This window comes from Euleptes europaea, chromosome 2 (genome assembly GCF_029931775.1).
Source record: "Euleptes europaea isolate rEulEur1 chromosome 2, rEulEur1.hap1, whole genome shotgun sequence".
In the NCBI taxonomy this organism is placed as follows: Eukaryota; Metazoa; Chordata; class Lepidosauria; order Squamata; family Sphaerodactylidae; genus Euleptes; species Euleptes europaea.
Window position 1 is genome coordinate 16231421 of NC_079313.1, and position 12718 is coordinate 16244138.

General features: G+C 49.2%; 1 protein-coding gene and 1 non-coding gene across 2 annotated transcripts in view; one reads left to right on the top strand and one right to left on the bottom strand.

Moving 5' to 3' along the window:
• LMNB2 (lamin B2) overlaps positions 1-12718 on the top strand; it is a 34203-nt gene that overhangs the window by 6533 nt on the left and 14952 nt on the right. The window contains exons 2-6 of the mRNA XM_056845275.1: positions 1578-1714; positions 9153-9309; positions 11107-11232; positions 11972-12142; positions 12543-12668. Coding sequence (XP_056701253.1) covers positions 1578-1714; positions 9153-9309; positions 11107-11232; positions 11972-12142; positions 12543-12668 — 717 coding nt within the window. The remainder of the gene's footprint in view (positions 1-1577; positions 1715-9152; positions 9310-11106; positions 11233-11971; positions 12143-12542; positions 12669-12718) is intronic.
• TRNAG-ACC (transfer RNA glycine (anticodon ACC)) lies at positions 2939-3007 on the bottom strand. The gene has a single exon. It is a non-coding gene; the product is annotated as a tRNA-Gly (tRNA).

Sequence of the window (12718 nt, forward strand, 5' to 3'; positions counted from 1 at the left end):
TGCTGCCTCTCTGGACAATTACTCGCAGGGGCACACAAGTAAAAACAATACCGTAGGATTTCCACAAAATCACATGAATGACCAATATTTAACAGATAAAACAGTATTAAAACTCTAGTAAATCATCAGTATAATCCTAAGCAAAATCATGGCCTTCTAAGCCCATTAGCTTCAGTGGAATCAGAAGCTTTTAGCTCTCTTTGGGATTGCAATGTATGTTTGCTAGATTAGCCCGGCTACAATGTCTGCTCCTAACCCTGTTGATATGCTGAGGGACTTGAGCCTGCCTGCAAGGCAGCACTTCTTTTTGTAAACTCATCAAAGCTTATTCTTCAGTTTGTTTTAACTAGTCTTGCCTACAAGGCTTTCCATCCATTTGCCTGGCACAGTCTGACCTGTTGCTTGCTTGCTTTCCTTATAACGCCGTTAAAAAAAAAGTTCATTCCATTGGCTTCCTTCTGGTCCTCTGGTAAGGAGACTGACGTTGACTGACGAGTTGCACGTTTTAGCTCAAAGCTGAGCCCTTTCCAACGTTAGCTTGCTACGGACAGGCGTGTGCTGTCCTAGACTCCTGTGACCCAACTGGAAATTCTAGAGTAGATTTGAAAAGATATGTATGCTCTCACGTTGGATAGATGGAGTCCAAAGAGAACCAGTGTTACTTAAATTCCTGTCTCGCCTCCAGACAGGGATAAGAAGGAGAGGCCTGGCCTCTCCATGGAAGTGTTGCAAAGTTTCCTGAGATAATTCATGTGAAGTGCCTTAGGAAAAGCTCAGTAAGGAAGCAAGACTGATAAGCGTGATTATCTGAGGATTGCAGGCGGCTTTTTCCTGAAGGGAATCAGTAAAGTGACTTAGCCCTGCTGGTGGGTTTAGTTACATGGAACCCTTCAAACAAAGCATCTGTTTTTTAATTGTTGGTTAGTTATATATTAACAACAACACATTACTTATTTATTTATTTACTTCATTTACACCCCATTTTTCTCCCCAGTGGGGACCCAAAGCAGCTTAACAACATCCTCCCCTTCTCCATTTTACACTGACAACAGCCTTGTAAGGTAGGTTAAGCTGAGGGAGTGACTGGTCCAAGGCCACCCAACAAGCTTCTGTGTCAGAGTGGGGATTCTCTCTTGGGTCTCTCAGATCCTCGTCTCACCCTCTAACCACTACGTTATCCTGCCCATTGGCACGGTGACTTTGGCTTAGCCTCTCCCCATCTTTGCATCAGGAGTAAGGGCAGCCTCTCGCATTTTGCATGCAAGCCAACTGCGAAAGGCATCAGGGAGCACAAGATGAAAATTGTTGTCCCCAAACCAGTTAAAAGACAAGCTTTGAAGCCCCCTCCCGTTAGTGGGGCAGGCTTGAACCCATCTGCCATATCCGCTGTGCCTGCCATGTTGGAGTGGTAAACAGTGTTCTTTAGATGGGTCCTGAAACCCCCACCCCAATTCCTCTTCTGCTTTTTGGAATCAGGAGAATGCCAGACAGTCTCCCACCTGCCACTTTGCATGCTGAGTAGTGCCAGGTCTGAAGGTGCTGGTTCTGACAGCTGATTCTTGCTTTTCCAAACACAGGTGACTGGGATCAAGGCCCTCTATGAGTCGGAGTTGGCAGATGCTCGTAGAGTTCTGGATGAGACTGCAAGAGAGAGGGCCAAGCTCCAGATCGAAATAGGAAAACTGAGATCAGAGCTTGATGAACTCAATAAGAGGTAAGAGGGAATCGTCGGTGCTGTTTTGTTTCGGAATAGGGTGGTAACCTGTGGGAGGCCTTTCTAAGCCAGCTTTACAAAAAGGGTTGTGTGGTCTGGGGGCCAAGAAGGGTACTCTAGGATGTCCGAGAGTCCTTTGGTTGAGCTCTTCTTCATCCATCCACATCATGGGAGAACAGAGCCGCCTTCGTTTTCTGGGAATGGAGGCATGGACTCTTGCCTCACGGGAAGGGGATTGAACGAAGGGGCCATGGCTCAGTGGTAGAGCATCTGCTTGGCATGCAGAAGGTCCCAGGTTCAATCCCCGGCATCTCCAGCTAAAGGGACCAGGCAAATAGGTGATGTGAATAGACCTCCGCCTGAGAACCTGGAGAGCCACTGCGCTGCCGGTCTGACTAGACAATACTGACTTTGATGGACCAAGGGTCTGGTTCAGTAAAAGCCAGCGTTATATGTGTTCATGTGAATCAGCTCCCCTCCTTTCAAAGAGCAGGAGTTCATACAACCAGATTTTGAAATTTCAGGCACAGAGCCATGTCTTTTGGTTCCTAAAAAAGTCAGAGGTGCTGTGATCACTCAGCCAGAAGTCCCATCTAGTTCAGCATTCTGTTCCATACAGTGATGAGCCAGTTGCCCAGAAGGCCAACAAAGAGGGCACAGTAGCAGAGGCCCTTTTCCTGGTGGTGCCCCTGCCACTGATATTCAAAGCTTTAGTGCCTCTGGGCGTGGAGGTTCCCTTTAATCATCTTGGCCAGTAGCCACCTATACAACTCTTCCTTTCTGTGAATCTGCCTAATCCCCATTTAAAACTATCTGTGCTCATGGCCACCGGCAGGGGATTTCACAGTGTAATTTCTTGTTGAATGAAGAAGTCTTTTCTTTTGTCTATCCTGCATTTATTGCCCAACAGATTCATTGGGTGCCCCCAAATGCTAGTGTTATGGGAGAGGGAGATTATTGTTCTCTCCATCCACTTCCTGTATTGCGTGAGTAATTTTATAAACCTCTGATCATGTTATCTCTCCCAACCATCTGCCTTACTCTTCTTTTTTTTCTAAACTGAAAAACCTTTCCTCATGGGAACACATGAACACATGAAGCTGCCTTATACTGAATCAGACCCTTGGTCCATCGAAGTCAGTATTGTCTACTCAGACAGGCAGCGGCGCTCCAGGGTCTCAAGCAGGGGTCTTTCACATCACCTACCTGCCTGGTCCCTTTAACTGGAGATGCCGGGGATTGAACCTGGGACCTTCTGCACGGTGAGCAGATGCTCTACCACTGAGCCACGGCTCCAACTTCTGATAATCTTGATAGCCCTCTTCACTTTTTCCATCTCTGCAGTAACTTTTTTGATGCAGCAACCGGCACCCTGTAGAGTATTCCAAATGAGGCTAAATCATAGATCTATACAAAAGCATTTCAGTATTGGCTGTTTTATCTTCACCCGTTTCCTAATAAATCCCAGCACAGAGTATGCCTTTTTCATCACTATCGTACACTGACAGCCCATCCTTGAAGGGGGGGTAGGTCCGTGGCAGCCAGGAGTGGCACAGCTGCGCCGCATTCTCAGAGGCTTCCCAGCCACCACAAAGAAAATTCAAACAGTTCAAAAGAAAATAAAAGAAAATGCTCCCCACTGCAAATAACGGGGCTGCGCCACCGAAAAAGGCGGCACAGCAATGCCGCAGCGCGAAGGGGAGTTCCCAGGACGTTAGGGATTACGAAGCTACCTCGGGAACACCCTCCCCCCACGCTGGTGCAGGCTTTTCCTTCAGGGAATTCCCTGCCAGCGTGGCTGCACTCGCGGCAGGGGCCGGCGCAGCTCTGCGGCTCCCTGACACCAACATGTGGGCACTTAAGCTGGCACGGGGTCACACCAGCTCCTAAGGAGCTTTGCCCCCCCCACTTCAGGATTGCACAGTGAGTTATTTTCACTGAGCTATCCACCCCAAGATCTCTTTGCCTATCACTGATGGCCCATTCAGATCTCATCAGCATATATTTAAAGTTCAGATTTTTTGATCCATGGTACATAACATTACACTCACCTAATGTGAGTGTAATGTGGGCCAGCGTGGTGTAGTGGTTAAGAGTGGTGGTTTGGAGCGGTGGACTCTGATCTGGAGAACTGGGTTTGATTCCCCACTCCTCCACCAGAGCGGTGGAGGCTAATCTGGTGAACTGGGTTGGTTTCCCCACTCCTACACATGAAGCCAGCTGGGGGACCTTGGGCTAGTCACAGGTCTCTTAGAGCTCTCTCAGCCCCACCTACCTTACAGGGTGTCTGTTGTGGGGAGGGGAAGGGAAGGTGATTGTAAGCCAGTTTGATTCTTCCTTAAGTGGTAGAGAAAGTTGGTATATAAAAACCAACTCTTCTACCTTGAACTTCATTTGCCCCCACTCAACCAACTGAGAGAGATCCTCCTGGAGTTCTTCACATAATTTCGCATCGTCCAAAAACGTTGCCACTTTGCTGCTCACCCTGAATTCCAGATCATTTGTCCTTAATGTATTAATCAGCTGGTGGCATCTTGTTGGTAGAGCTTTACATTGAGGGCTGATTTATACTTAAGTATTTGAAAGGCTGTCACAGAGGAGGGCGGGGAGCTGTTCCTGTTGGCAGCAGAGGATAGGACTCGCAGTAATGGGCAAAAATTATGGCCGGAAAGCTAGTGGCAGGACATTAAGAAAACATATTTTTAACAGTGAGTGTAGTTCAGCAGTTGAATTGGCTGCCTAGGGAGGTGGTGAGCTCCCCCTCTCTGGCAGTCTTCAAGCAGTGGCTGGACGAACACTTGCCAGAGATGCTCTATGCTGATCCTGCATTAAGCAGGGGGTTGGCCTAGATGGCTTGCATGGCCCCTCCAACTCTATGATTCTATATGAGGAATCTGAAACTGAAAGCTAGTCTGAAGTTAAACAATCTGGATTGAGGAGTATCCTCTCTGCTCAACTGTTAGTGTTTTTGTTGCACACATTTGCATGTAAATGTTTCTTCAGTTTCCTTATCAATAAGAACATAAGAAAGGCCATGCTGGATCAGACCAAGGTCCATCAGGTCCAGCCGTCTGTTCACACAGTGGCCAACCAGGTGCCTCTAGGAAGCCCACAAACAAGACGACTGCAGCAGCATTATCCTGCCTGTGTTCCAAAGCACTTAATATAATAGGCATGCTTCTCTGATCTTGGAGAGTATAGGTATGCATCATGACTAGTATCCATTTTGACTAGTAGCCGTGGATAGCCTTCTCCTCCATGAACATGTCCACTCCCCTCTTAAAGCCTTCCAAGTTGGCAGCCATCACCATCTCCTGGGGCAGGGAGTTCCACTTAACTATATGTTGTATGAAGAAATACTTCCTTTTATCTGTTTTGAATCCCTCACCCTCCAGCTTCAGTAGATGACCCCGCGTTCTAGTATTATGAGAGACGGAGAAAAGCTTCTCCCTGTCCACTCTCTCCATACCATACATAATTTTATAGACCTCTATCATGTGTCCCCTTAACCGCCTTCTTTTCAAGCTAAACGCTTTAATGAGCACTTTGCTGGTCTCCCATTGCTGTCTTTATATTTAAAGCAGTGAAAATAGTCTTGAGCACTGATTCCCACTTAGGTTATCTGTGTGCAGATATGTGTTACAGAGCTGAAATTGCTATGATCTGTTTAGCTTGCCTCCTTGCAAGATGCAGGAGAAAAGCGGGACCAAGCAGCGATACCACGTACCGAATGAATTATCCATTTAGACTGCTTATGTCCTCCTTCCTGTTCTTTTTCAAGAGAGTTCATGCTAACTGTTTAAAAACCTGTCTGAATAAGCTGCTCTTGACAGCCTGCTTGGCCTGCAGGCACTGCAGCTTGCTGCTGTGTCTGAATGTGCAGTACTTTTTTGACTGCATGCCAGATACTTTTGGGTGTTTGTTTTTGCCGTCAAGTTGCAGCTTACTTATGGTGATCCCAGTGTGGTATAGTGGTTAAGAGCAGCGGTTTGGAGCAGTGGGCTCTGGTCTGGAGAACAGGGTTTGATTCCCCCATTCCTCCACATGAGCGTTGGAGGCTAATCTGGAGAACTGGATTTGTTTCCCCGCTCCTCCACACGAAGCCAGCTGGGTGACCTTGGGCCAGTCACACTCTCTCAGCCACACCTAGCTCACAGGCTGTCTGTTGTGGGGAGGGGGAGGGAAGGTGATTGTAAGCCGGTTTGAGTCTCCCTTGGGGTAGAGAAAGTCAGCATATAAAAACCAACTCTTCTTCTTCATCATCCCATGGGGTTATCAAGGCAAGAAATGTTCAGAGGCAGTTGGCCATTCCCTGCCTCTGTGTAGTGACCTTTGTCTTCCTTTTGTTTTGTTTTTTTGGTAAAGTTTTTTGGAAGCACGGCTTTTCCAGCATAAGCATCATAGAGTTGGAAGGGACCTCTAGGGTTATCTAGTCCAACCCCCTGCACAATGCAGGAAATTCATAACTGCCTCCCCCCACACGTTAGTAACCCCTACTCCGTGCCCAGAAGATGGCCATGGAGTTGGGGGTCAGTGGGGGTGTTGGGGGGGGGGAGGGTTTGGACTAGATGACCCTGGAGGTCCCTTCCAACTCTGATTCCTTGGTGCTCTTCCATCCAAATAGTAACCAGGAGTGACTGTGCTTAGCTTCTGAGATCTGACAAGATCAGGCTAGTCTGGGCTATCCAGGTCAGGGCATAGTTAGCATACCAAGACTTTAATTTTGCATGCTGATATGAAATATGCCAAATATTCTGCCCTCTGCCTTGCACTGTCTGGAACTGCGTGGTGCTTATGCCAGAGGAGCTGTGCTTCCAAAAATCTTTTTTTTAAAAAATCTGTTCTCAGCATGTGTTCCCTTTTGTGCTCTGTCCTTTACCTTTATCACTCAAAACTGAATTCCAGAAATCTCTCACCTTACAGGGTCTTCCTTCAATTGAATTTGCAACCAAAGATCCCATATGATTGTTAAGACACTGGCATTCTAAACTGTTGCAATTGCAAAGTTGGGTGGTGTTTTCACTAAACTAAACTAAACTCTGATCTGGAGAACCGGGTTTGATTCCCCTCTCCTCCACATGAGCGGCGGAGGCTAATCTGGTGAACTGGATTTGTTTCCCCACTCCTACACACGAAGCCAGCTGGGTGACCTTGTGCTAGTCACACAGCCCATTTCTGAAATGACGGCGAGCAGAGTCAGTGGGGAAGAGGCGCAGCGGCACCTCCTCCTAATCCGATTCACACACGCCATAAAACAAAAAGCCGTTTCGTGGCTTTTTTGTTTTGTTTTACCGGGGCTAAAAGCCCCATTGAAAACAGCAAGGCTGCGCCTGCTCAAAAGCAAGCGCAGCACCGCCATTCCTAGCGCTGGCATAACTGGCCAAACCGGGATAGGAAGCCGCCTAACCGGCGGCTCCTCCCCCCGGAATGCCCCCCTTCACCGGAGCTGGCACTCTACGCCGTGGCCTGTGCCATGGAGAGGCCGCGCTGGCGGAGGGGCAAGGCGTGGAACCTCAGCGCTCTGCCGCCAGCGGGACTGTCCTCGCCGCCTGCGTAAGTGTGTGTAACCACGGTTTTACACACAGTTACGCTGGCGGCGGGGTCAGACTGCCTCCTAAGAGGTTTTGGCCACCCCCTTCAGGAATGGGCTGACACTCTCTCAGCCTCACCTACCTTACAGGTTGCCTGTTGTGGGGAGGGGGAGGGAAGGTGATTGTAGGCCGATTTGATTCTTCCTTAAGTGGTAAAGAAAGTCAGCATATAAAAACCAACTCTTCTTCTAAACCGAAAATCAGAGACTAGCTCTTTCTGCCACAGGGTAACTTTCAGATTCTGTTAAATGTGGCTTTCAAATCAAGTGGGGGCCGGGTTGAGTAGGATTTTCACTGACAAAATGATCCCTCAATGACACACTCCTCCCCGCCCCACCGTGCCCTGGCTCTCCCCACCCCCGCCCCAGTGCCCCCTCTGCAATCTTGCTACCACTGTGTTCTCTTCTTTTACTTCCTCCTCTCGAGCATGAATTTAAACTCTGTTTGGGAAAATTCCACCACTGTCAGTGGCAGTTCAAATGTGGCTGTTGGTGTTGCTGCACTCAGCACAGGGACCTCTTAGGTGGATTCAAGTCAGCGGCCTTCCAGCAGTTTTTTGGATTGGTCATTCAGAGGCTGCGCTAGGTACTCTGAAATGCAATCCTCCCAGACTGTAGCCTGACCTCCTTGTCTGGCGTGATGATACTGTACGTGATAGGGAGCACAGAAGAGCTCCTGGAAGAGGGCCAGGGACGACTCCTCGCTTTGGTTCTGCATTCCTGCCCGGCAGGAGCCCAGCTCACGCTGAAGGTGTGTGTGTGGGGGGGGGGGCATTACGCGTGAACACGGATCAACCGGCCACTTAAGGGCAGAGGTATGGGGCCCCTCGGAACAATTTTAGCTTTTCAGAACAGCAGTTCTTCCTCTGTAGAAGGGGCCCGCAATTTGGTTATGTGGCCCAGAATTTACCGTGATTGGATTAAGCAGGCAGCACTGTGAAATGTATGGCAGCACCAGGCCCCACCCCATATTCTTCATCAGGGATTTGGCTGCTGGGGATTTGTCAAGAGCAAGGCTCCAACAGAGGAGATGAAGATCAGTAGATAAATTTAATGTTGCCGGCTCATGCAGCCTCAATTTGCCTTGTGCAAGGAAAGGCTTAACCCTTCAACCTCCACTGGGTTTCACTATTTGAAATCTGACTCCTTCCTTTGTTTGCACTTTAAGGGGGGGGTGTCCCTGGTGTCTGCATCTCTTGGCAGCTGCATTTTCCTTCTTTGCACTATCCCTGGATCTTTTGTTGCTTTTTGTTAGCTATAGTCCAGGTCAGCTGAGCCTATTTCGGGGCTATAAAGCCTGTTATCTGAAAGGGACACCTCCTTCCATACTCCTCCAGCTCATGAGCTAGGTGCTTCTTCCCAAGCTCTGATTTCCATACTTCACCTGCAGAGATGAGGCCGCTCTCAACTAGAGTCAGGGCTTTTTTCAGTGGTGGTAGCTTGCTTTTGGAATGCCCTCTCCCTACTGTAACATCTTTCAGTCACCAGGACAAAACAGTTTTTTTAACCCAGGTTCTGTCTTGTTTGTTAGCTGTTTTTATGGTCTGCTTCTAGCCTGAAGACTGTTCTGAGTATCATTTTATGCTGGTTTTATACTCTCCTAGCTTATTTTAACAGCTTGCTTTTAATATTGATAATTTATAATGATTTTTCTAATGTCGCTTTTACTTGTGGGCCTCCTCCAGCAGGTCTCCGGAAAAGCCTGTAATTTTCCAAATAAAACTGTGAAGGAGCGGGGCTGTCAGGCCCTTTTCTTCTGGTTGCTCCCACCCCCCCGGGAGGTCAGAAGATCTGCATCCACCAGGACCCCGGTGGCAAAGCTGACGTCTCTCTTGTTGGTTTCCCTAGCTATAAAAAGAAAGATGGCGAGTGGTCCACGTCCCAGGGTCGCATCAAAGAGCTTGAAGTCCTCTTCCACAGAAGCGAAGCGGAGCTCACGGCCACCCTGACTGAGAAGCGCAACCTGGAGGCAGAGGTGGCGGATTTGCGTTCCCAGCTGGCGAAGGTAAAACTGCAGTGGTGCCGCACACAGGCTTTGATGGTGGGCGGTGTGACTCAGGTGAAATGCTGGGGCACTGCTTAGATTTGGAAATGCCCGTCTTAACCGGCTAGATGCAGCGCTGCCAGGGAAGGAGGGTGCATTTCCTATTCACCTGCTGGATTCTACAGCGTTGCATTTCTTCAGTCGGTAATGGGAATACCTTCTTCCTTAATCTAGATATGTTTAGCATAGAACCGAAGTTGGGGATTTTAGCATGTAGGGCCATGCTCGAATGCACTTGGTTTCTGCAGGAACGAAAATCACCAGAATTCTCTGTTCACGGTTCCAAAAGCATTACAATCGTCTCATTTAGAAAACAGAACCAGCGTTCTTTCGCAGGCTAGCTTGTTGGGTTTGCAGTGCAGAATTCAGGGGAGGTTTTCAGAAAATGCACATATTTACTATTCATTGTTATATATAAAGCTGAGTACTTGGGATTGCATGAAGCCAGAGCATATACCTTTCCTATTGAGCTATCGGTGTCTCGCCCGTGCCTTTTCTGGGAAGGGCAGAAGCTTCAGTGCTGCATATGGACTGACCTTGGCTGGGATTCCTGATGCTTCTTCTCCCAGTGATGCTGTTTCAGAGTGCTCAGATGAACCCTGGGGCTCATGTTGTTGGGAGTGTACAGGGGCTATTCTTTCTGCGGCTTGGCAGTCTTGTTTTCGGGGCAGGGCTTAGTTCCATCTGTCAGGGTTGGAGTTAAATGTCTTTTGAGTGATGTCTCTTTGGGTCCTGATTGTGTAGCCTGAGAGCCATGTGTAGCTATAGGGTTGCTTGTCTTATTGCTATGCTGTTCCTGGTTTTATCCCTCCCCTCCCCGCCGTATGCTGCAACGTGTAAATTTTTGTGACTAGACTCTGAAATATGTTCTGATACTTCCACTGGTGGCCAGTAGATGGTGCTAGTGTACCACGGATACCTCGTTTAATTAGGGGCAATATTTTCTCTCTGGTGTACATGCCCCTTATTTTTTAACCATACAGTGTGTGTGTGTGTGTGTGTGTGTGTGTGTGTGTGTGTGTGTGTGTGTTTATGAACAACCTTCCTCTCTTCCCCCGCCCAGCAACTCACAACTTCACACACTGAGGCATTATTAAAGCACGCAGAGTTGTTTTAGAAGGTGATCTTATCATTGGAAATTACTATGATAGGTTTGGGAACCACTGTTCTAACCTTTCGGGCCACTGCCCCCTTGATTCCACAAACCCAAGCCCAGCGTCCCCTACCCTATCCTATAAAAAGCATTATTCAAAATAGGGGTTTGCATGACTCACTAAAGAAGATAGTAGCAATAAAATTTCAAAACTGTAACAATTAATTGCACATCTATTCAAAATCAAATTAAAACTTCTTAGCTGAAATTTATTCCACAGAACTGATGAACGTCAGGGGTGTCAAACATAAGGCCCTTGGGCTGGTTCTGGCCCCTTGAAAGCTCTGGCCACGATCGGGGGGGTGGGGGCTGGCAAGGCATGGCCCGGCCCGACCAAGTGGCGTTTATGTCCGGCCTTCGCAAAAAATTGAGTTTGACACCCCTGGTGTAGGTGCCTGGGAGAGATTTTTCTGTATGGGTGTGTCCGTTCTGGCGGCAGATGGCCTCTCAGCACTTGGAGAAAGATGCATCCTGAGTTAGGACAAAAATTAAAAATGATTGGCTTGCTGATGAAATTCCTAATGTTTCTGAGTGTGTGCCAGTGTTGCTTCCTCCCCATATCGCACAAACGGACTCCTCCCTGACTCTGACCTCTTCCCACCCAGTCCGAAGACGCCCATGCGGTGGCCAAGAAGCAGCTGGAGAAGGAGACGCTGATGAGGGTGGACCTGGAGAACCGCTGCCAGAGCCTGCAGGAGGAGCTCGACTTCAGGAAGAGCATTTTTGAAGAGGTGGGCTGATCAGACTGGAAGGCTCCTGCTGAGGTGGGGGAGGGGAGGTTATTCCATGGCACCCGGGCAGGCGGGGTTTCCAGAGTCACAAGCAGGGCACAGAGGGGCCCAGTTGTGTTACCTGCATTGGCATGGGGGGGGGGCCTGCAGCTGCAGAGACACTTAACAGCCCTTTGGCTGGTACCCAGCCTGCTATGTTGGATGAAAGTGGAGGGGGCAGGGAGAGGATAAGAAGATGCTAAAGATGCCATTGGGATTGGCTTTCAAATTGTGTGTGTGTGCCATCAAGTCACAGCTGACTTAAGACAACCCTGTAGGGTTCTCAAGGCAAGAGACATTGAGAGGTGGTTTGCCATGCCTGCCTCTGCATCACAACCCTGGTGTTCCATGGTGGTTGCCCACACAAATACTAAGCAGGGCTGACCCTGCTTAGCTTCTGAGAACTGACGAGATTGGGCTAGCCTGGGGTGATCCCAGGGCTATCCAGGTTAGGGATGGCTTTCAAGTTAGCGTTGAGCATTTCCAGGGCAGACGATTCAGTCATAATATGCAAGGAAATGTGCATTGGCATTCCAGCTTCAGAGGTGGTTCCACCCATGTTCCCTCAGAACGGCCTGGCGGGCAGGGTCAACAGACCTTGGCTTGGCTTCGTCACCCCACTTTGGGAGTCCAGCCACTCTTTCGCCCTTGCGTTTTGGGCCCCTTAACCTGGGGCCGCATTTGAATTGGTTTCCTGCAGGAAGTGAGGGAGACCCGGAAGCGGCACGAGCGCCAGTTGGTAGAAGTAGACAGCGGCCCAAAGCAGGACTACCAGTCCAAGATGGCCCAGGCCCTGGAGGATTTGCGTGGCCAGCATGAAGAGCAAGTCCGACTCTACAAGCTGGAGCTGGAGCAGACCTACCAGGCCAAGGTGAGTCCTGCCCGTGAGCTGCCTGCAAAGGCTCCTTCCCAAGAGTCTGGCTATCATCCTGTTCTGTCGAAGCCTCGGAGAGGTCAGTCGTTCAGCTGTAAAAAGGGGTTAATAAGAAGCTGTTGGCACCGTGGATGGGAAGGGCTCAAGCCGGCGCAGTCTTGGATGTGTCTCAGCCCATTTGAACTGGCTGGCAGGGGTGGCATTTCCGCAGAGTTTTCTTCTTGCTTCAGAAACCCTCTTGCTTTATTACCTCAACCCCAATCTGCACTTGGGCCCCTAAAAAGGAAGGGCTTCCATTTACATTTATTCCACCCCGCTTTGGAGGCAATGGGTAGGTAATAACCAGCTGTTGAGATCAGCTCTGAGGAGTGCCATGTGGTGTCCCCCATTGTTCCAGCTGGAGAATGCCAAGCTCTGCTCCGATCAAAATGACAAGGCTGCCAGCGCCGCGCGGGAGGAACTGAAGGAGGCCCGCATGAGGATAGAGTCTCTCAGCTACCAGCTCTCTGGGCTGCAAAAGCAGGTGAGGGGGAAACACGTGAACATTTCTTTCTGCACAGCTGCTTCTGTAAC